This window comes from Sceloporus undulatus, chromosome 7 (genome assembly GCF_019175285.1).
Source record: "Sceloporus undulatus isolate JIND9_A2432 ecotype Alabama chromosome 7, SceUnd_v1.1, whole genome shotgun sequence".
In the NCBI taxonomy this organism is placed as follows: domain Eukaryota; kingdom Metazoa; phylum Chordata; class Lepidosauria; order Squamata; family Phrynosomatidae; genus Sceloporus; species Sceloporus undulatus.
Window position 1 is genome coordinate 4,956,051 of NC_056528.1, and position 23,682 is coordinate 4,979,732.

The window sequence follows — 23,682 nt, forward strand, 5'->3', positions numbered from 1 at the left end:
AATCCAAACTGTTTTAGGCACTCAGATGGCTGATCAAGAATGGATCCGGCAGGGAGGAAGAATCTGGTCTGGGTTTTGCATCTGCTCCAAATCTCTTCTCTCTCAATATTCTCTTTTCTTCTATTCTTACACCTTTTAGAAGAAGGAAACGTAGATTTGCTTCATTCAGGTGCAGGATACAAGTGGCAAAGAGGAAGCAATCGTCCAGGAACAGGAGGCGTCAACGTTCAGACGTGGAGACAAAGTTCGGACAGAGTCTTGGGGTGAATTTCTTTCTCCGCTTGGCCGCCCCACGCCGTGGGCTGCCTGGGATCAGACCCCCACCAGCATCCCCATGAAATCAGAGCCGTTCTGAATGGTGATGGGTGCACCGGCACTGTTGTCGACAAAGATCGAGGTGTACTGTCCAGCCTGGATTAGAGAGAGCAAACAGAAATGCAACTTGGAGTGGAATGAAAGGAAGGGAATCAAGGGCCTCGTTTGCCCAGAATAAGTCCTCAACTTGAAGTAGGATTTGGAAGTGGTGTGGTTTTGGAAGTCTTTCTCAAGGCAGGTAATACATGGCGACAATTATTCCCCTCCAACATGGAAGCCACCACTCACTCTGGCTGTAATCCCAAGACTATATTGCTCTAGGCTACCTGCTACATTACCTGCAGCTGCAGCAATCCATGGACGTTCACAGTGAAGATCTTGCTGTTGCTTTCCAGGCCAGCAATGACTTCCAAAGACCTAGAGAGATAAATGATGTGGAAGTGAACATTGGTTGGCCAGAGCCATCATTAATGATGCTCACGGCACACAATGAGTTATGCTCTGGATCAGGAGGCCTCGGGTTCAAATCGTGCATGTGCCATTGCATCGTTTCATAGGGGAAGAGGGGCACTCATATAACTGCCATAGTACAGTTGTGGACCGCTTTGCATCTCATGTTGGAAGAAAGGAGGGATATAAATTAAATGAAAGAAGAGGAAGAGGCCCTAGAACTGTTTCAAAGCTGAGGCGGGGGCTCAGCATTGGCAGGCATTATTAATGTTTCCTATTTGCAAAGGGAAGGCAATTGGCTTTCCTTCCTCCATTATCACTGCAACAGTCTTAAAAGCGAAGACCCTTATAAGTATAATGCCAGGTCATTTAGGGAGGGTCCATAGCAAACCCAGCCTGGCCTGGAGAGGGGCTCGAACCCCATCCGCTATGGAGGAGTTAGCACAAGCAACAAGGTGGCACTCTTATGGGACTATAATTCCCATAATCCCTGACCTTTGGGCTATGATGGTTGGGGTTTATGGGAGTTGCATCCCCAAACAACTTAGTTTTGTTTATGGTTTACAGCACTTGACCGCATAACAGTAGAGTCCATTTCTCACTTACAGTCTTATCAGTTGCAATATTTACATACTCTATTGGTACAATCCATTATGAGTTGTATACAGTCATCCCTCTGTTTGTGCAGACTTCCAATCTGCATCCCTCGATTATGTTCAAGGGGCAAACGGAGGGACATAAAATGGGGCGCGCCCCTTGGCACATGCCCATAGGTGCCTGCAGGGGCGTGCCACCATTCAAGCCTCACCAATGTACCAATCCTGGGGTTCCATAGATGGGCATTAAAGCAGCATAATAGTGTGGCAACTAGTCTAGGTGGATCAATGATATGACATGATAGAATAGTAAAGCGCAACTAGGGCTCACTACAGGTTGATGGATTGCAACTCTCATTTGCCCTAGTCAAAATAGCCACAGTTGCCTGACCTGTGGTAGAAGAAGGCAGTATTGTAGGTCCATATTGTGTACTGAAAAGATGATCATGCCATTGCACATGAGATCAACACCACCACAATCCCATACCAGCAATAGCAAAGGTCCTTGCCAAGCCAGTGAGTTAGTGGGGTTCTGCCATCTGGTACCCCCTTAGCTCCAAATAGAAACATTATTGTACCCAAAGCTTCTTCTCCAGCCAATAAAATGCTTTGAACAGGACCTGGAATTTCTCCTCCAAGGCTCCGCATATTTTGCTCCGTTCCCCAATAAACTGTTTAAATGAGAACTTTTAATGGCGAGATCGGATCCATCGGAGGCACGAGGGAGAGGCCAAAGGGCACGGCTGCGTTCCCAAAGCTTGCACGCAACTCCACTTTATGAGAGCCATGGGATTTCAAGGGCTGCCAATAGATCCGTCAGGTTAAATTGTTCTCCCTTTGTTTCGGCAGAGTTATTTCTCCCAAGTGCCAGGTGCGAAGGACGCAGAACAATCAACCGGGAGGAGATCCAAAATGGAAATACTTACGCTAGGGAAACGGAGAGGGCATTTGGGGAAAGAGTGGATGAATGCCACTGCCCTCTGCTGGAGGACCCTTTACAGTTTATATGCCAATGCCATGTGGGGCAGTGGAAGCTGGCAATGTCTGTCTCTGTGGGGTGATTCCACCCTGGCTTTTAGACCGAACTTTACAGGAGCTATCCAAGCGGATGGACCCCATGCAGCCCTCCAAGGGAGGCTAATGCAGACCCCAAGCTTTCCATAGTTGCTTTGCCCAGGTATGGAGAGTTCCATCTCATTTTCTGGGTAAGCAAACTCCTAGCTCAGTGATGGTGAACCTTTTCGAGGCTGAGTGCCCAAATTGCAACCCAAAACCCACTTATTTATTGCAAAGTGCCATGTGTCCCTCTGGCTTTCCAGTAACAAATTCTGGCAAACTCTGTGCTGGGGCGACGGCACATGTGCCCACAGAGATGGCTCTGAGTGCCACCTCTGGCACACGTGCCATAGGTTTGCCATCACTGTACAGATGGCAGAGGAAAAATAAAGCGGAAAGGGTGGAACCCTGAACCAAAAGCACTCTTGCCTCCCACCCGAAAAGCCCCATGAAAAAGAGGTCACTCACGTGTATCGATGGCAAAGGGATTCAATGCAGATCAACACCCGGACATTGTCCCTCGCTCGAAGCTGCAGTTTGCTCTTCAGCTCGCTGTGATCTTGGAGAGGAATAAGGAACAAAACTTGAGAAGAAAGAAAACAGAAAGCGGGACACTGGTGCAATTTCTGGAAAGAATTGGTTTTTTAAATGATTCTAGTAGTCTGATTCTAATATGTAGTCTGATTCTGCAGACTAACTCGGCTACATCTTTGATTTGTTAAATGTTTCAGGTGCACGTTTAAACAATACTCTGAGGCTGCATCCGCACGGCAGAAATAATCCAATGTGACACTGCTTTAGCCACCCTGGCTCAATGCTATGGAATTCTGGGAGTTGTAGTTTGTTGTGGCCTCGGAGCAGAGCCAAGGCCTCTGCAGAAGGGCAGACTTGGCTGGCTGCAAGTGAGCTGCTGGGATCTATCCAAAGTCCTGAAAACTGGTCATTATTGCAATCTAGGGCCTGTTACAGACTGCCCAAGGTCTCTTTGGAGGTACTGTATGCTGTTTAAATGATGCATGCATCTGAAGACTCCAGAAGCTGCACCAAAGCTACGCTCCAGTGCTTAGGAATGGAGTGTGGCTTTGGTGCAACCTCCGGACTCTTAGGACCCATGCATCATTTAAAGAGCATACCTCCAAAGAGACCCAAAGCAGCTTTATTTTGGCAGTCTGTAACAGGCCTAGGTATTTAAAATAGGAGAGGTTGTGTGCTTTGACCAACTTTTTGGAAGGGGATGCTGGGCCCTTTGGATGGTTTGGGATGTGGGTTCCAAGGGCTGCATTGGACCCCTGAAAGGGCTACATATGAACCACACCAATTCGCACCGGGATCCAATCTGATTCTTAGCAAACCAAGAATTCTGGGACTTGTTTTGAGTGTCAGCTCACATTCCTTCACCTGCACCAACAAACCTCTGGCCTCTGGAAGGTTGCTTCATTTCAGCCATATTACAGCATAGGGCAAAGGGAAAGCCATTGGTGTTGTTATTTTTGCCAATCTATAAAATCACCAGCCACAACCTGCCCATTCCAGGCCTATTTTCCAGACCAGGCTGGATGCTGAAGGAAGAGTGAAGAGGAGCAAAGACAAGCGACTACTCACCAATATGAACGTTCGCTGAGAACTGATAAATGCCAGATACGGATGCTGTGAATCGCCCAGTAGTTAGGTTTAGCCCAGATCCTCGGAGGAAAGCTCCTTTGGCCAAAGGCTGTGGAGGGAAAAGCGCATTTTGAATTTTAAAAAGGCCAAACGTTCTTCCTTTCTCTCCTTTCTATGATCATCATCCCGCACCTCAAGCACCTTTGTTTTGGGTCCGTTCTGTTATATGACATTTGCTGGGGTTTGGTTCCAGGAGCCCCAATGGATAACCAAATCCATGGATGCTCCAGTCCCCATTAAAGACAGTGGCCTAGTAAAATGCTATAAGGTTTGCTATTTGAAATTTATGTTTTGATTGAATATTTTCAAGCTATAGATGCTTGAATCCATGGGTTAAAAAAATGAATGGATAAGGACTGTATACAGTATATGATTTCCCAACAGTTCTTTCTGCCAGTAGCTTGGAGGACAGCAATGGGAAACGGTCATTGCCATCCAGACCTCCTTTATGGACTTCCAGACAAGTGGTCTAAATACCCTAAAGGCACCTGATCCCATCCGATGTTGTAAGCTAAGCAGGGTCAGCCCTGATTAGAACTTGGAAGGGGCACCGCCAACGAATGTCAGGTCCTGGAGGCTACATTTCAGCCGAAGGAACTGGCAAAACCACCTCTGAGTATTCCTTGCTTAAGAAAATCCTACAAAATCCATGGGGTTGCCATAAGTCAACAAATGACTTGAAGGCACATTGTAGTTTATCACATGAAGGAGACTGTGAGCATTCCAAACAAATCATGTAATTATGCACAATGATTTCACATGACGTCGCACCAAACCAGCCCTTAAAGTGATCCCAAAGAAGCATTAACACGCACCTTTTAACTTTCACGATTTCGGCGACAATACATTTCTGATATCACTTTATTTTCGCAATTGCGTGTGATAATCATTTGTGCAATGACTCCCCACTTGCACTTTATTTGCAGGATGCTTTAAATGCGCTTTAATCTCTCTTTAATGCCAAAATGAGCCTCAGTGTGATGAACTCCATATAGCCTTCCAGATACTGTTGGACTGTATATACTCCTGAGTCGACTTATCCATGGGTCAATGTAGGTACCATATGCCAACTCTTACCCCAAAATAGGAACCAGCCTCTGATGAAAGGCAAGAACTTAATCTGTTTTGGAAGCACTAACTCTTCTCTATTCTCTATTCTCTCATCCATCCACTGAGCGTTTTAGTGACCCATGAAAAGCCATGCAATGCCAGTGGTTCCAGTCCTTATACCAGGGTGCCACCAAAATGCTTTGCAAACTGAGCAGCCAAAGATTTGGAGGAGCGTTGATACATGAGTCACCTATTGCTAGAGATCTCTGGTCTTATCCTTCAGACTTTCCAGAACAGAGCAACCGTTTGGTTATATTCTTGGAAGACGATGCTTCTCTCTCTCACAGATCTTGGGTGGCAGATCTGTCCTCGCTTCCATATATAGTCTCCTAATTTAAAATAGCAATAGAACTGCCTAAGATGTACATAAACTTAACAAGGGTGGGACACCAACTTTGTGCTCATATATCCACTCACACAAACACTAATATGGAACTTAATAATGTCAGCCGTGCTGTCAGAGCTCACTCATCTCCAATGTGACACGTTCTGGTAATGCCCAGCGAAAGCTCTTCACGTGGGAGGAATGAGAGCATCTTTATGGCCAAGGAAGTCAAAAAGCTGGCAGAAACATCACAACAGAATCATAGAATCGTAGAGTTGGAAGAGACCCCCAAAAGGGCCATCCAGTCCAACCCCGTTCTGCCATGCAGGAACTCTCCATCCAAGCATCCCCATTGACAGATGGGCATCCAGCCTCTGTTTCAAGACCTCCAAGGAAGAAGACTCCGTGCTAATGGTCTGACCTGATATGAAGCAGCTTTTGAGGTTTCCAAAATGTTTCGGGGATTTCGGAAGGAGCCGAAAGGAGCTCCTGGAGCACCGGCCAAATTTCTCAGGGTGGTTTCTCGCATCCCTTGGCCTAACCCAATTGCTTTCTTCTGCGGAGGGAGGGCTGGGTGGCCTCTGTTTTTCTTTACCATCATTTCTAAATTTCAGAGGAGGAACTGGGCAGCCCCAAAGCCCCTGGTTTAGCAGCTCCCATGCACAGGAGACATCTCCAGCCCTACAGCTTACAGGGGAGATTATCAGGCTGGGGTTAAAATAAACGCCGCAGCAGCATATTTATTGTTATCGTTGGCTCATGCAGCGTGGGTTTGGCTCAAGCTATGGGAGAGCGAGAAGGGAGAAAATAGCTCTAATGTGCCAAAAGTATTTAAAAGTCCATTAATTGCAGGCACTAATGGTGTCACATCGGTTTGGGGGCTTGATGGAATCATGCAACGCTCCTCTGGATTGGGATCGGACTATCATCTCCTGAGTAGTGTGTTGTAGTGGTTTGAGCGTTGGACTACAACTGCTGGTTGCTACAGTTTGAATAATCTGGATTTTAAATTTTATTAGCCACCTTGAGTCCCTGTAAATGGGAGGATAAATAAACAACAACAACAACAACAGCAGCAACAATACACACTCAGCTATGGAAGCCACTGGGTAACCTGGGACAAGTCCCGTCCTTCTCAGCTCCAGAGCAAAGCAATGGCAAACCTTGGCGGCATCCGAACTACAGAAATAGTCCAGTCTGACATCACTTTAACTGCATGGCTCAATGCTATGGAATTGTGGGTTCTGTAGTTCGTTGTGGGAGCACAGCTCTCTGATAGAGGAGGCTGAAGGTCTCACAAAGCTACAGTTCTCATAATTCCATAGCATTGAGTCAAGCAATGAGTTAAGGTGGTGTCAGACTACATTTTAGCACAGGAGTGTCAACCGTCCTGTTGTTGTTGTTGTGACCTGTCACATTGGCTTTGATTTATGGATAAGAGACATCCAAGGGACCCGACATGGTTCTTGCAAACCCAGAGCTGTGGCTCCCTCGGTCGAGAATACCTACTTATAATACTCTTTTCCCATTGCCGTCCACCTTCCTGAACATTATTGTCTGGTCATCTCATGTCATTTCTTGATATATCCACAGGATGATAGTCTCAGTTTAGTCTTTTTTGCTTCAAGTGAGTTTTTAGACTTGATATTCTCTCGCACTCATGGATGCGTCTTGGCAGTCCATGATCTCTGTAGAACTCGTCTTCGGCACCACATTTCAAAGGTGCAACCTGAAATACTGTTGCATTGATTATCCTCACTTTGGTATCTGATGATATATCTTTATCCTCCAGGGCCTTGCCTAGATCCTTCACAGCTTCCCTTCCTAGTCTTCATCTCATTTCTAGACTCCAGTCTCCATTTCGATTAATGGCCAAGGCTTACAAGTTCTTTATCCATTTCAGTGTTTCATCCCTGCCTCCCAAATTAAAAAGAAAACTGCTTAATGGAACTAGAGTAAGACAAAAAAAAGTGTCCAAACTAGGAATGACAAAGGCAGCTATGAAAGAACTGGAAAAGATACAGAATAGCAAAGACGTACAACTGAGCACTAAATTCAAAATCATTCTGGTCATTGTATTCCCAGTTACTATATACAGAAGTGAGAGCTGGATAGTGAAGGAAGCAGACAGAAAGAAAACCAACTCATTTGAAATGTAGTGTTGGAGAAGAGTACTTAGGATGCCATGGATAGCCAAGGAGACAAACAAATGGGTTCTTGAACGGATAAGACCAGGGCTCTCTTTGGAAGCAAAATCAAGTTGAGACTGTTGTACTTTGGCCCCATCATGAGAAGGAATGGATCACTAGGAAAAACAATAATCCTAGGAAAGGTAGAAGGTAGAAGAAAGAGAGGAAGACCACAAGCCAGATGGATAGACTCAATGAAGGGGGTTATGAACAAGGGCTTGCAGGATCTGGCCAAGACTGCAGTGGAGGAGAGGGATTCTTGGAGAAGTCTCATCCATAGGGTCACCATGAGTCGGAACTGACTCAACGGCAGCTAACAACAACAACCTTAGCAGCAGAATTACATGACTGTTGCTGTTCTTGGACTGTGCCACTTGAAAGAGCAAAGAAGGGACACAAAATCTAGCCATAGGCATCTCTGCATTTCCAAATGTCTCTCTCAGTCAGTACCCAGGGTGAGCTCTTCGGGGGCTTCCTACTCCCCTCCCAGATATGCTCCCAGTTTGAGCTGAAGCTGCCTTTGACAGCTCAATTTCTTCCCGGTTTCATTAAAAGCAATTAAACTAAACAGAAACAGAGACTTAATTCCCCTGAAACCGCTGACTTGCAATGGAAGACAATTTCCCGGCACCAGTAAATTGCCACTTGATAAAACATTCCTGTTCCTTCATGTCCCACGCTCTCATCCTTCCTCTCCCACTCTCTCGCTCTTTCTCCCCCACTCCTTCATACTCCCAGATGACAGAAAGAATCAACACGGAGCTCAAGCAACAAGAAATGAGGCATTTGTCCTGGTGAGCTAATAGGTTACACTCCTCACCAGCGAGAGCTCTCTGACAGACCCCTTAGAAAAGTATGTCTCAACCTTACTTACGTTACTAGAATCCTTAAACACTTACTTGACCACATGTATCCTGATTTTCATTTGTGAAATGTTGGAGGGTATGGTACAGTAGTGGTCTTGAACCTTTGGTCCTCAAGATTTATGGACTTCACCACTTGACCATGCTGTCTTAGAGGTGAAGTCCACAAATGTAGAGGACTAAAAGTTCATGGATTTCACCACTTGACCATGTTGTCTTAGAGGTGAAGTCCATAAATCTAGAGGACCAAAGGTTCCTGGTCTTCACCACTTGGCCATCTTGTCTTGGAGGTGAAGTCCATAAATCTAGAGGACCACGAGTTCATGGACTTTGCCACTTGGCCATCTTGTCTTGGAGGTGAAGTCCACAAATCTAGAGGACCAAACGTTCAAGACCACTGCTGTACCATACCCTCCAACATTTCACAGATGGAAACAGGATGCATGTGGCCAAGCGACATCAGATGGCAAAAGTTACTAATGAATAAGGATAGACAAGTGAGGAAAGGCAGCAGAGGTTTGCTTTTGCCTGAGCCTCTTGGGAAGTGCAAGACTCCTTTCTCTCATTGTACTAACTCTAGAGAGTTTATCACACTGGGGCTAAATTAAAGAGAGATTAAAGCACATTTAAAGCATCCCACAAATAAAGTGAAAATGGCGAGTTATTGCATGAATGATTATCACATGCAATTGTGCAAATAAAGGTGATATCAGAAATGCTGAAATCCCAAAAGCAAAAAGATGCACATTAATGTTTCTTTGTGACCACTTTAATGGCGGGTTTTGTGCAACGTTGTGTGAAATCGTTTTGCGTAATTGCGTGATTTTCCCCCCGGGATATTCATGGGATTTACTTTGTGTGATAAACTCTTAGGACAAACAACAAGACTCAGGTTGTAATGTATTGGCATAACAATGAATCAGAACTGTGGAACATTAGTTTTTTGCTCTGCCAGATACAAAAACATGGTGTTTCCAAGGGTTGCAAATAATACAATGAATGGGTTTCCCAGCGATTCAGTCCTGTAAGAAGAGATGTCTGCGAATGCACCCAAAAAGCTGAGAGATGTTGAAACACCGCTGCAGCCAGGGTCTAGTTTTCCTTTCGTCACCCAGAGACAGCACAATGTCATCATCTTGACAATGCCAGCAGCTCTGCCCCAGGCACATTAATGCTCCAAACCATGCCCACTCGGGCCCAAAAAAGTTGGCATGAATGCACTTGTTGGCATGGGGAGGCACAGGAATCCGCCAAGTGTCATTTAAGTGTCATCTGCCAAGTGTCATGGCTATTAAGATGTCTTGAGTCTCCTTCTCAGGACCAATTAGGGTGGCACCAGAAATATTCTTCCCAAAATTTGGCCGCTGCTTAGGCATAAAGGGACAACAGCATTCACCTGCCCCCTCCCCAGTATATGTGCGCATAGGCAACGTATTCTGGGAAACCCTAGGCACCTAAGGCCATGTTATCTGATGTTTCGCAGGAACATCCTTTTACCTAGGGCTGGTGCTGGCAAGTGACATTCTTGGGCAACTGCCAAGTCCCCAAGACCCTGGCAGAGCCAACTGCAAATGCCCATCCCTCCAAGCACTGTGCCAGGTGTCAGACTCACCCCTCCTTTTTCATCGGGGATCCATTCAAGACCCCCCTTGAAAAATGGAATTTCGCTTATAACCAAACCCTACTGGCTTGAATATAGGCATGAACACACAGGGGCACATGGGTGTGCACCATGGGCACACATCCCATTCATTCCCCCTCCGTTCATCCCCCGCGCATAAGTGAGGGGCGCGAGACTGAAAAACATGAGAATGAGAGGACTGTACAGTTGACCCTCCACATTTGCGGTTTTGACTTTTGCCGATTTGGTTAGGTTTGGGGAGTAATTGTGCTAATGATTATCACATGCAATTAAAGTGATATCGGAAATGGATTGTCGCTGAAATCCCCAAAGTAAAAAGATACGCATTAATGCTTCTTTGCGACCATTTTGATGACGGGTTTTGCGTGACGTCATGTGAAATCATTATGCGTAATTATGCTATTTTTCCGGGATGTTCACGGGATAAACTCCCAATCTCCTTCGCGTGATAAACTCCAATGTGAAACTGTGCAATGTGCAATGTGAGCCGGTGTGGCATAGTGGGTTTGTGTGTTGGGCTAGGAATCTGCAGACCTGGGTTCGACTCCTATCTTGGTCATGAAACCCTCTTGGTTTCTTTCTCAGCCTCAACAGGAGGCAATAGCAAACCTCCTCTGAACAAATCTCACCAAGAGAACCCCATGATAGGTCCGCTTTAGGGTTGCAATGAGTAGTAAATGACGTGAAGACACACAACAACAACTGCAATGTGAAAGGGCCACTGGTTTCTCAAAGCAACCTCCCTTCCATTCATTTCTCTCTCATACACACATAGACACACACATAGTATTAACGGAGGCTTAATGTTCTTCTCACCATCTGGAAGTTCTGGAGTTCCACCAAGGTCTTCTTGTCCACCACTATCTGTCCCTTCAGTTTACAATGGAAGGCCTCTTCCACTCGCTTGTAAGGAGAGAGGTCCTCCAGGGAAAAGAGCAATGGGGGCACCTCACTGGGATGAACTGGGAGATCTGGAGACGACCGCCGTTCGGTGGCTTCTGGGGATTAATTGAGAGGAAACCAGCTCATGGTCAATGTCACATTGCTTGGAAAGGTACATTGTCAAAGTAATGGCAGCTATAGCAGGGATGGGGAATGTGTGGCCCCTTCCAGACGCAGTCAAACTGTGAAAGGGAAGGCCAGAGGCTGACAAGTATATTGTGCATTTCGGTTGGCCAATAAAGATATCACTAATGGATTTTTGGTTGAAGAAAAGGTTTGACATCAATTGTTCTTGCTTGGTCATTTTCCATTATGGTTTAATGACCACTGTTTCATGATCAGCAAATATATCCCTCATACCCTCCTATGATGTCTTCTTCCTCCAAAACCTGGCACCACTGACTGGTACATGTTCCTAACCTTACTCACAGATCTGAGGTCATTACCACTACAACTTACTCCGAAGTGTGATTCGGAGCGTATGATCCCTCGTTCCCATTTGAAACCGCTTCTGATCCTCATTTGACCGATTCCGGGTGGAAAAAAGTGGGGCAAACGCAAAAAACTCGGGAAGATAGACTATGAAAGGTGGAAATCGTTGCCCCAAAATGTCTGGATGCCCTTTCTAGCAGCGGATTCCAATTGCATTTGGTATGAGATTAAATGCCGACTTGTCATTGGAAAAATAACATCACCTGCTTTAAACTTAGGAAAATGTTTACATTCAGGAAGGATTTGGTGGCGGCTCAAAGAGTCAGTTGTCCAGCGGATGGTCTATACGAGGATTTATTGCGGTCTTATATTGGATCGTCTTCCCGGCCCTTTTTAGCCTTTGTTTGCTGGGAAGGATTAACTTTCTTTTGGCCGGCTAAGAAGCTACATCCCAAATGGACTTAGGTCATTGCAAAAAACTGCAGCTCCAATTGAGAGAGGAAATGGCATCGACCCATTCATCACCATAAATAGATAAAAATCATGAGCATCTAACTAGTTTTGACATCATGAGACCACTGAATATTCGGAGGCTGAACCATGCACTTGCTCATCATTTGGAGCTGGAACTGTATTGTCAATCCCTACTAGAGTTGACCCACTGAATCAAGGAGATTTACACAACCGTTGGTGCGCTGTTCAGAAGCTGGTTCAATGGGTTAACTCTTAACCAAAAAGCTTTAGTCCAAGTGCAGTACTTGGGACTGAGTTGGAATGATAGAGTTGGGAAGGCATTTCGAGGGGCATCCAAGTCCAAACCCATTCTGCCACATAGGAATACACAACTAAAGCCCTCCTAAAAGATGGCCATCTAACCTCTGTTTAAAGGCCTCCAAAGATGGAGAGTCCATACTTCATTGCTGTCGAACAGCTCCGACAGTGAAGAGGTTTTAAATCTGGGCAAAACCCAGTTAGGAAATCTTCTGGGGATTGCACAGCATTGAGCCGGGGCAGTTAAAGCGGCATCAAACCAGGTTATTTCTGCACCACGGATGGAGCCAATATGACAAGCCTATACTTGATGGGGCCGCAAATATAGTCAGGGTAACGCTGACTACTGTCTTTCACGCTCAGCCATCAAACCCACTGTCACACTCTCTCAGCCTCGGAGGAAGGCAAGGGCACCCCACTCTGAACTAATCGTGCCAAGAAAACCCCATTTGCCTTGTTTTGTGGCTGTGTGCCTTCGAGATATTTCCAGCTGATGGTGACCCTAAACCTATCATGGGGTTTCCTTGGCAAGATTTGTTCAGAGGAGGTTTGGCATGGCCTTCCATTGAGGCTGAGAGAGTGTGACTTGACCAAAGTCTCCCAGTGGGTTTAATGGCTGAGCTGGGAATCAAACCCTGGTTTCCAGAGTTGCAGTCTATGCCAAACCACTATGCCATGTTGGCTCTGAAGTTCGGCTTAGGGTTGCCATAAATCAAAAATGACTTCAAGGCACAACAACAACAACGTTGCAACCTTAGCTAGCCAAGCACAACTGTTTCTGCTGCTAAGGAGCTCAAAAGTGATGGACGGAGGGTGAATGAGACGCCAACTTTTGAAGGAGGCACGTTATCCTAGAACCCGCTTACCTTTTAGCATCTCCTTGAACTCTTGCAGTAAGACTTCCTGGGTGACTTCAGCCCCAGGGGCACCTGGAGGACCTGGAGGACCCGGAGGACCCGGAGGACCTACCAGCCCACGCTAAAACAAATAAAAACAGAGGGAGGCATTGAGAAACTCCATTAGGCACAAAGAGGGAAATACTTCCAGTTACAATAGTTACAAGCTGGCATCCTGTTGGGCACTTGCACCATCATAAGCCAACTTGCAGTCATGGAAAGATGAATCGCACTGTTGTGCAATTCATCTTTGCACGATCCTAAGCCGGTTTATGCATTAGGACCATGTTATGATTCATGTAAACCTAAGTCAAGTCCAAAACACACTGCAGAAATAATCCAGTTTGAGACTCCTTTAACTGCTAGGGAATCCAAGGAATTGTACAGTGGGCCCTCGGCATCCGCTGGAGTTTGGTTTTCGGATACGCTATGGATGCCAAAATCCATGGATGCTCAAGTCCCATTAAATACATAATGTATAGTAAAATTGTCTCTTTTATATTAAATGGCAAAATGACAGTTTGCTTTTCGGACTTTATCTTTCTGGTAATATTTTCAAGCTGTGGATGGTTGAATCTGCGGATAAAAAATTGGTGGGTACAGAAAGCCAGTTCTAGTTTATTGTGTTACTAGAGCTCTCCGACAGGCGTTTCCCCTCCCATGTGATAAACTCCAATGGCTGCATCCACACTGCAGAAGTAATCCAGTTTGACACCACTTTAACTGCCAAGGGCTCAATGCTATGGAATTCTAGGAACTATAGTTTGCTGCATCGTCGTCATCATCATCATCATCATCATCATCATCATCATCATCAAAGACTTACAAGTTTAAACAGTAGAGTCCCATACCCCAGAACCCTGCCCCTTCTAAAATAACAATTAAACAATTCACAATTTAATACAGTACTTTAATACCTTAAAATAAACAAGATACATAGTTCTAACAAGGGCTATGGCTAATTCGGAGGGGCGACGGGTTCCAATTTTGGTGGCCGGTTACCTATTCCAGAAAGGCCTACTGGAAGAGATACGTCTTCATATTTGTACCGCACTGTACTTTTAAATGATGCAACCCCACTTCAATCCTTGGGAGAAGCAGGAGATACAAATAAAATTTATTATTATTATTATTATTATTATTATTATTATTATTATTATTATTATTATTATTATCTTAACAGCTTTTTAAATGCTGTTTAAGATGGTAATGTGACGGATCTCCTCCGACAGGCCGTTCCATAATCTGAAAAGGTCCTCTGGATGGTTGCAAGCAGCCTAGTTTTCATAGGCTGCAATACATTCCTCCCAGAGGACCTGAGTCTGCAGGGTGGGTTATATCTATTATTATTATTACTGTATTATTATTATTATTATTATTATTATTATTATTATTAGGCTGTGAAAGCTTCCAGAAACGACCTACTAATTTCTTATCTTTCCCTCTGCATTTCTTTTTGGAGGCGCTGCCATCCCCCGGGCGCTGTACAAATGAGATCCACGTCCGGCGCGGGTCTGTGATGCGAGGGTCTGTGGACTCTAGCATCTAAAGAAAGAAGAAGAAGAAGCATTGAGAGCACCACGACTCCACAGCCAATTCATTTATGATCTTTCCAGCATTGCAACATTTCCTGACTCTCCTTCCGTCTAGTAGCACCGAATTCTCAAAGAGCCCAGAAAGGATCCTGATGTTTCTCGGCCATGTATGTCCTGAAATGTTGGAGGGTATGCCCACTGAAATGCAATAACCATCGCAGCCACCCGCCCAAGACTCTGGTTTCCTCCTTCACTCCTTCCTTGCACCGCGACTACCAAAATCCCCAAATCAGTTTGGATTGTATTCGGATTGCCATTGGATTATGCTTCCAATTTCCCTGGTCTGATAATGTTCAGAGTGTGTGCCCACAGAGAGGGATCTGAGTGCCACCTCTGGCACGCGTGCCATAGGTTCGCCACCAGTGCTCTAGGAAATTCTCACACTATAGAGTTGCCACAGTTTCTGCCCCATTTCAACAGCACCAGCTTTGGGGTATTCAGTAGTGGCAACTAGATTTCGGTAATGCTCATGGGACAGGCCCCAAAGCCCTGCTTTACAGGGATCGCTACAGTCAAAATGAATATGGTTCCTGAGCCTGCTCTCCATCACCACTGACAGCTTGTCAAAAGATGATAAGTTTGAATTATCAGGGTTCCCATCCGTCCGCACCCATCGCTTGCCAAACTTCTATCATCCGACGGGGCAGACGAGACAAGCCCCGGAGTGGTAAACCCCTCCGATGAAGGACCTGTCACAGCTCCAACGTTTTTATGAGTCACCTCCTGGAAATCTGGGCTTGTTCATGAAATACTGGAAAGCATGCATCAAACAATCTGAAAACAGGAATGTGTATTGATTCCTGTTGGGGTTTATCTAAGCGGTGGAAGGGGTGGGAAAGTTGGATCCCGCTCAGATTTGGGTGCGGGCAAGGAGGTTTACGCAGGAAATCAGAAACAGTCAAACCAGAATGACTGGATGGTCTCCTAAACCTCAGAGCCCTTCCTTTGGGGTTTTTTAGGTCTTTAAAAACTTAAGGCCCAAACAGACAGGTCATAGTTTTTGTGGGTTTTTTGGGTGATGTGGCCATGTTCTAGAAGAGTTTCTTCCTGATGTTTTGCCAGCATCTGTGGCATCTTCAGAGACCCCACTCACTTCCATGCCAGCATTCTCTGAAGATGCCAGCCACAGATGCTGGTGAAACGTCAGGAAGAAACTCTTCTAGAACATGGATCCACAGAGCCCCAAAAACCCACAAAACAACTATGAAAGCTTTCGATTGCACATGCTTTGGGTCACTTTGGAGGTATGCTGTTTAAATGGCACACACATTTTAAGACTATGGATGGAAACCGGTGCCAGAATGGTGCAAAAGGGTGGTCCGTACTGTGCCAAAAATAAGACATTTCCTTAAAATACGTCTTAGTATTTTAAAATAAATATAAGACAGTGCTTTATTTTCAGGGAAACACAGTAATCCTCTGTTGACCTATGGCAGTGATGGCGAACCTATGGCACGTGTGCCAGAGGTGACATGTGCCGTCACCCCAGCACAGAGTTTGCCAGAGTTTGTTATTAGAAAGCCAGAGGGATATGGCACTTTGCAATAAATAAGTGGGTTTTGGGTTGCAGTTTGGGCACTCGGCCTTGAAAAGGTTCACCATCACTGACCTATGTCTTTGGCTGCTTTAAACATGTCTCACTTTGTCCCTCTTCCTCCCATGGCCTTCCATTGTCCTCCTCTTACTTCCATTGCTGCCAACTATGGAGATTATCACACTGGGGCCAATGCCGCAATGATTGTGGTAATGGAAACTAATGCAGCAGTAACGTGATTTCCCAATTATTGTAACATTACCATATAATGTCATGACCGCGTTTCTCCCACATCCACAAATGAATCATTAGTACACTGGAACTGGTCATTTTGCACATGCGCCGTTGCAGGGCTATGGCGCATGTCTTGAAATTCTGTTCCCATCTTGCACAGAATAGCAATAAAATTAAATGTATTGCTTCCCCACATTGTTTTAATCCAGTGCAGACAAAATTGGGCCCCATGCCTCTCATGGCTGGTATGTCCTTCCTCATTAACAATGTTTGCCTTCTGGACCACACTCTGATGTTGCTTGGTTCACATCCGTGAAACGTTGGAGGGCATGCAACTGGTGCATGTGGCCAACCCCGGCTTCCTTAAACTACAAATCCCTGCCAGAAAGGCAGCCAGGGGCTGTTCCTCTCTTCCCATCAGCCCCAGCCAAGCAACATGATTGACGTTTCAACTGAACGTTCTGTCTTTGCGGTATTAGTATTTAATTACTACGGCATGCATGAGCAATCCAAGGAATAAGCATGTAAGTTGTACTGTTTGTCTTGGCAGCAGGAGACTCTGGCAGCCAATGAGGGAGGCTTGCAGCCAGCTTAGGGACAGCCTGAGAGACCAAGAGCTTGGGAAAGTTACTTTCGTGGATCACAATCCCCAGCATCCTTCAGCAGCCATTCTGGAGGTTGTGATCCAAGTAAGTGGTTTTGTTCCCATATGACCTACTGGAGCAAATAAAACTTAGGACTGGAGCATGGCTTTGGTGCAGCTTCCGGCCTCTTGGGACGCATGCGCCATTTAAACAGCATGCCTCCAAAGTGACCCAAAGCAGCTTTATTTTGGCCTGTCTGTTCAGGTCTTATGTCTGGCAAATTGAGACCAAAGTTATAAAACAACCCTTTCCCTGACTAAGTAACACAATTGTGCCGTAAAGAGAAACCACTGTCTTTAGCCCTGTTGTCTGCAAGAGAGAATCGTCTCTCCTTCCTCCTTGGAGGGTAATTAGGCCTAGGTTAGGTAATTAACCGCAATGGAGTAATTGTCTGCTCTTAAGCAGCCTGTGCAGACAGCCACGGATTAAGCAGAGGACACCTCTAAATAGCTCCAACCAAGCCCCATCCCATAACAAAAGCACCGATGCCTATCCCTTTGTATAGGGGATTACCGGCTTCACTCCTCATGGCGGGGGACCAGGCAAGCCCCAAATTGTTCCTTGTGCCACATCTTACTATGATCTGCATTATTATTATTTTATGTATAGTGGTGGGATGGCTAAATAAGGCTGCAACTTGGAAAGGTTAGTAGCCGAAGAGGCAGACGGTGCCTCTCCAAAAAGGAGTTTGTGGCTCACTAGTGACAGAGTGGCTCAAGTGATGCTGACTCTGTTTATGGCGAGACTGGCAGGTTGGCAGTTCGAGGCCCGGAGGGTGTGCTGTGTACCCTCCCCAAAAAACCTAGCAGAAGGTGTGTTGCTAAATAATCCAGGGCTAAGAAATATTGGGGATGCAGTGGCTTACGAGTTAAGACACCAGTTCGGACGATTGGCACATCGGAAGGTTGGCAGTTCGAGTGCCGCATGATGGGGTGAGCTCCCATCCCTAGTCCCAGCTTCTGCCAACCTAGCAGTTTGAAAGCATGCAAATGCAAGTAGATAAATTGGTGCCACTTCTCAGTGGGAAGGTAACAGCGTTCGGTGCAGTCATGCTGGCTGCATGACCACCATTTTCAAAGGTGACTATCTGTTCTGGCAATGGGTGTAGTTCCAGGCAGTGATGTACCTCCTTGGTGGCAGTGCATGCAGGGACAGGGCTTCTGTTGTATGCATGCCGCACGGGAGTGCGCACACATGTGCATGCCAGTGAATGGCACGTATGGTCCTGCTGCTGCCCAAACGGGGCTCTGGAGGTCCTGTGGCAGCCTGGGCAGGGCTCTAGAGGCCCCATGGCAGCCCAAATGGGGTCCTGGAGGCCACACGGTTGTCCAGAGAGCAGGTCCAACGCCCCAAGAAGGCCCTGCAGGGAGAGGAAGAGATCAACTGGGTGTCACCCCCTCTTCTGGGGTGTCACCCCCCATGCCCCCCAGTGAGCTACTGGTTCCAGGCCTCCACTAGAATCATAGAATCCGTCTGCCATCCAGTCCAACCCCATTCAGCCATGCAGGAACTCTCAATCAAAGCATCCCCATTGACAGATGGCCATCCAGCCTCTGCTTAAAGACCTCCAAGGAGGGAGACTCCACCACTCTCCAAGGGAGTGTGTCCCACTGTCAAAGAGTTCTTTGGGGCCGAACAATGAGCCACATTACTGCTATAAGATAAGCTTTATTGGTAGTAAATGATGCTGCACATGGTACACAGCAGTGAAGCCTGCAAGCCGCTTCCCACCCAAATCTACCAGGCTTTAGTCTTCTCTGTCTGAGCAGTCTGGTGTGCCCCACTGGACAAAAAAAGCCCAGAATTCCATTGTATTCTGCCATGGCAGCTAAAGTGGTGTCAAACTACATTATTACTGCAATGCAGATGCAGCTTGGCGCCTGCGAACATGGAACACAAAATCAGAGAATAGCATGGAAAACCCTTCCCTCTTGATGCACCAATGCTGAAGAATCTGTCCTGGAAACACTGACTTTCTACTCTCTCATCCATCCAGTTTTAAGAGTGAGCACAAAGAGTTATGTCTGCTGGTATTTTGTAAGTTCTTTGACATTGTTTTGCTTTGCTTCATCCTTTAAATCCTATTTTTGGCCCCATACAGACAGGGCAAAATAAAGCTGCTTTGGGTCACTTTGAAGGTATGCTGTTTCAATGATGCATGCGTCCTAAGAGTCCAGAAGCCGCGCCAAAGCCATGCTCCATCCCAAGGACTAAAGTACAGCTTTGGCGCAGCTTCCAGACTCTTAGGACACATGCATTATTGAAACAGCATACCTCCAAAGTGACCCAAAATAGCTTTATTTTGGCCTGCCTGTATGGGGCCATTATTATGCTTTATATAGCGCTGTACATTTACACAGCTATTACCTTTGCTATATGCCCCTCAATTTTACCCTTGACCTATCCACGGGTCATAGCCAAATCCATACGTTTGGCCCCAAAACGTGCCCTCGACTTATACATGAGGTTGATTTATATATACAGTAGTCTCAAAGGTGCTACAAGATCTCTCTACATACTGACTCCATAGACTAATACAGCTATAACATTGAATTGTTCGTCTCGGTTTTCCTCATCTGTGAAATGAGAATCCATGCTTGCTGCAGAACAGATAAGGAAAGGATGCCACTCAGCCTGATCATTGGCAACGTTTGTACGAAATGGTGCCCCAAAATACATCACCGCATGCTGCGTTGGGATATTTCTTCTTCCACTTACCTTGGAGTGTTCATTTAATTCTTCGCTGTTGGACAGAGTCGTGTTGAGGGGCTCCGTATATTGATTTGGCTCTTTCGGTTTCTTCCGCTCCTTCTTTGCCACCGCGACTCGGAAATGCCACAACTCCTGGCCCAGCAGCGCTGCCAAAACCAACCAGCGCCAATATCTTAGCTTGGTTTTGCTGGACATCTTCTTCTGGGCGGGAAGACACCCTCCAGAGACAAAACAAACCAACGACCGGAAAGCAAGGTTCGGAGAGATAAAGCCGTTCAAGTGTCCGCCACCTCTTTTAAAAAGAGCAAACTTATTCCTCTGTTTGCCAACTGAGTCCCGATTGCAGCAGACGAATGACCATCCCAAGTAACTTTGATTCCTTCTCTTTCGTGCGACAGATGCTCAATCCGGTCAAAGAAGCCAAAAACGAAACACGCTCTCGGCAAAGTTACTTCCCATCCATCACTGCAGCTTGTCCAGAGGAAAATCAGAAGCCAGATGGATTGATAGACATGAAAAGATCCCCTGATCACATTTCACTTCTTCAGCAAAACAACACCGTCAAAAATCGAACATTCACATCTCAAGCTTCAAATCCCAGAGGAAAAAAGACTGTGTAAAGAAGCTGGCATAGAATAAAGAGATAAAGCGTTTGTGTCTTTCACTGACAAGAATGAAATCCCATCAGAGATGAAGATATTCACATTTGCCCATCCATCTGCAATTCAGGAATATGTCCCTTCCTTACCAGGTGAAAAATAGATGTAGATGGATGCTCATAGAGATCTCAATATTGCCAAACCGACAAAGTGCTCCAAACCCCACGATCCAACGTCTTCCAAAAGTGGAAACTTCTTGGCTACGTTGGAGGAGAAATGCTCCCCAAAACCCGAAACGTCAGTCTGGATCCAATCGGTCTCCTTCTCTACTTCCAGCTATCCATTGCCAAAGGCCCTTGTTCTCCTTTCTTCTTCTTCTTTGGAGGTGCTTTGGGGCTTTAGCTCTCCGGTTCCTTTCCTTCCAAACGGGGACTTGCAAAAAGGAAAGAAAACCCAAGCCTCCAGTGTTTTGTAAGGCAGCAAAGAAATAACCTGGGTTTTGTGGGAGTGCTTTCCATAGACTTGGAAGAAGGAGGGATGGAGAGGAATAGAAAAGGAGAAGAAAAGGGAGGGAAGGAGGGAGACCCTTCTTGGAGAGGGAGGGATCACATTCGAATGAGCTGTCAGGGCTAGTCTTTTCACACTCCTATTAAGGGGAGACTGGCGGGGAAAGTGGAATCTTCTCCTCCTGCCAAAGAGATTTAAATCCAAAAAAGAGTCTTTCCCATCCCTCCTTCTCCCTCTTTCCTTCCTTCCTTCCGTCTATCCATCCCTCCCTCCTACCCATCCCAAAACCTTATCCACATTATCTCCCCGAAAGATGGTTCTGTACAAATATGGCCACAAAACGCAGGTTTCGGAGCCCCTGGACTTCCAAACGCTGGCCCTCAAGACTGGATTAAGGCCGGATGAAGCCCTAAGCAATGTCAGGATGAAGAGGCCAAACAAATGTGAATTGTTCTGGCAATGGAGAAAGAGTTGAGTGTGAATGTGTGTACTTAGAGCAAAGATGGGCAGTTTTTCCAGCTCCCAGGGGACACTTGTTTTGCCCCAGGGTTCTCCAAGAGACACGTAGATTGCAAACAAGTATGACGACCAAATCCATGTCTACATTAGGAGGAACTACCTGAGAGTAAGGGCTGTTCAACAGTGGAACAAACTCCCTTGGAGTGTAGTGGAGTCTCCCTCCTTGGAGGTCTTCAAACGGAGGCTGGATGGCCATCTGTCGAGGATGCTTTGATTTGGATTTCCTGCATGGCAGAATGGGGTTGGACTGGATGGCCCTTGCGGTCTCTTCCAACTCTATTATTCTATGATTCTATACTTCTGCTACACAGAGAGAGACAACGCAAGGAGGCCCTGTGGCCTAAGTGAAAGAGGAATCACTGTTCCATACCTTCCACCATTTCAGAGATTAGGACACTTTGGAGTTTATCACACCAAGGAGATCAGGGGTTTATCCCGTGAATACCCCCAAGATATCATGAAATTGCACGTGATGATTTCACACGCCAAAGAAGCACTAACCCACATCTTTTTACTTTCGGAATTGCGGCGGAAATGCATTTCCGATATCGCTTTATTTCCATAATTGCGGTGGCGTAAAAAGTCAATTTTGTTTTATCTGTCTGGTAATCCTCTTTTTTAATCATGTTGCTGGTTACACCCCAAGGACCAACCAGTCCAACACCCTTTTGCCATGCAGGAACTCACAATCAAAGCACCCCCAAGAGATGGCCATCCAACCTCCAAGGAAGGAGACTCCACTATACTCCGAAGAAGGAGTGTGTTCAACTGTCAAACAGCCCTTACTGTTAGGTTCCTCCTAATGTTTGAGTGGGATCTCTTTTCCTGGGGCTTGCATCCATTGCTCTGGGTCCTATTCTCTGGAGCATCAGAAAACAAGCTTGCTCCCTCCTCAATATGCCATCCCTTCAACTTGTTGAAGGAAGGAAGAGAAAGGAGAGAAGGAGGGAGGGACAGACAGGAGAGCTGGGTTCTTCTTTCCCTTTTAAAAGGAGATGTTTAGGTTTATTTGTTTTAATTTTTGTGAGACACCTCGAGTCGTAGTAGTTAAAACAAATCAAAGTGTCATTGCTGAACCAGATCTGTGGGGAAAGAGTTCCCTGCAGCTAGAAAATGTACTCTAAAATGACAACTGGGGGAACAAACCCACATTAAAAAACACACTGATGTTTCCATAACTGGAGATGTCAGATGACTTTGGCACAGGATCTATTTACGTTTTGGTGCCGGATAGGTGACGGTTCAGCTCTAGACATGCCGAAGGGAAGGTTGCCTGCAGACTCCCGGAGAAGGAGTGGGAGGACAGGGCTTTGGGGGCGTCAGGTGAAGGGGGGCAAGACGAGAGAGGCTTCAGTCTTTGCCACGGTCTCCAGAACCGTCTGGGTTGTTTCGCCGCAACCTGACAGATCGTCCTATTAACGTGTCATCAAGTACACTTACAGATCCCCGTCTGCAGCGAACGCAAACTGGGCCCTAAGTACGCAGCGACGCCAAAGCAAGTTAAATATTATTAACAAAGAATGGCTGCCACGTAGTTTGCAAGGAATGCAAGGTAGTTATTTCGAAGACGGGGTTAGAAAGATGACGATGGGGGGAAAGAACTTGTTAACTCTTTAATCGTTTGAAATCAGAGAGCGAGAAGGCATCAAGTCACTCTCTAGATAGTTCAGCATCATCTGGAATGGGATGCCTTGGGCATAACAGATGTTGGATTGTCCCTCCTGGTAGACCTAGACAACATAGTGATGGCTGCTGGGAGGTGCAATCCAGCAACACCTGGAGGTAGAGAGATCTTGCAACACCTTTGAGACTAACTAAAGAAAGAAGTTAGTGGCATGAGCGTTCATAGACTTAAGTCTACTTCCTCTGATGCATTTGGATCCGAGGGAGTAGACTTAAGTCCACAAAAGCGCATGCTGCCAACTTCTTTCTTTAGTTAGTCTCAAAGGTGTTGCAAGATCTCTCTACCTCCAGGTGTTGCTGGATTGCACCTCCCAGCAGCCATCACTATGCTGTCTAGGTCTACCAGGAGGGACAATCCAACATCTGTTACGCCCAAGGCATCCCATTCCAGATGATGCTGAACTAT

The 23,682-nt window shown here is 46.1% G+C and overlaps 1 protein-coding gene across 1 annotated transcript; it reads right to left on the bottom strand.

Annotated features, from left to right (window-relative positions):
• Positions 1 to 36: 36 nt before the first annotated feature.
• Positions 37 to 20,486, bottom strand: C1QTNF12 (C1q and TNF related 12). Its single transcript, XM_042479812.1, has 8 exons — positions 19,975 to 20,486; positions 14,675 to 14,794; positions 13,220 to 13,331; positions 11,025 to 11,206; positions 4,020 to 4,128; positions 2,886 to 2,976; positions 654 to 732; positions 37 to 411 (listed from the first exon to the last, which is right to left on the bottom strand). The coding sequence occupies exons 1-8, from the start codon at positions 20,161 to 20,163 to the stop codon at positions 313 to 315; spliced, it is 981 nt and encodes a 326-aa protein (XP_042335746.1). The 5' UTR covers positions 20,164 to 20,486; the 3' UTR covers positions 37 to 312.
• Between the last annotated feature and the right edge of the window lie 3,196 nt (positions 20,487 to 23,682).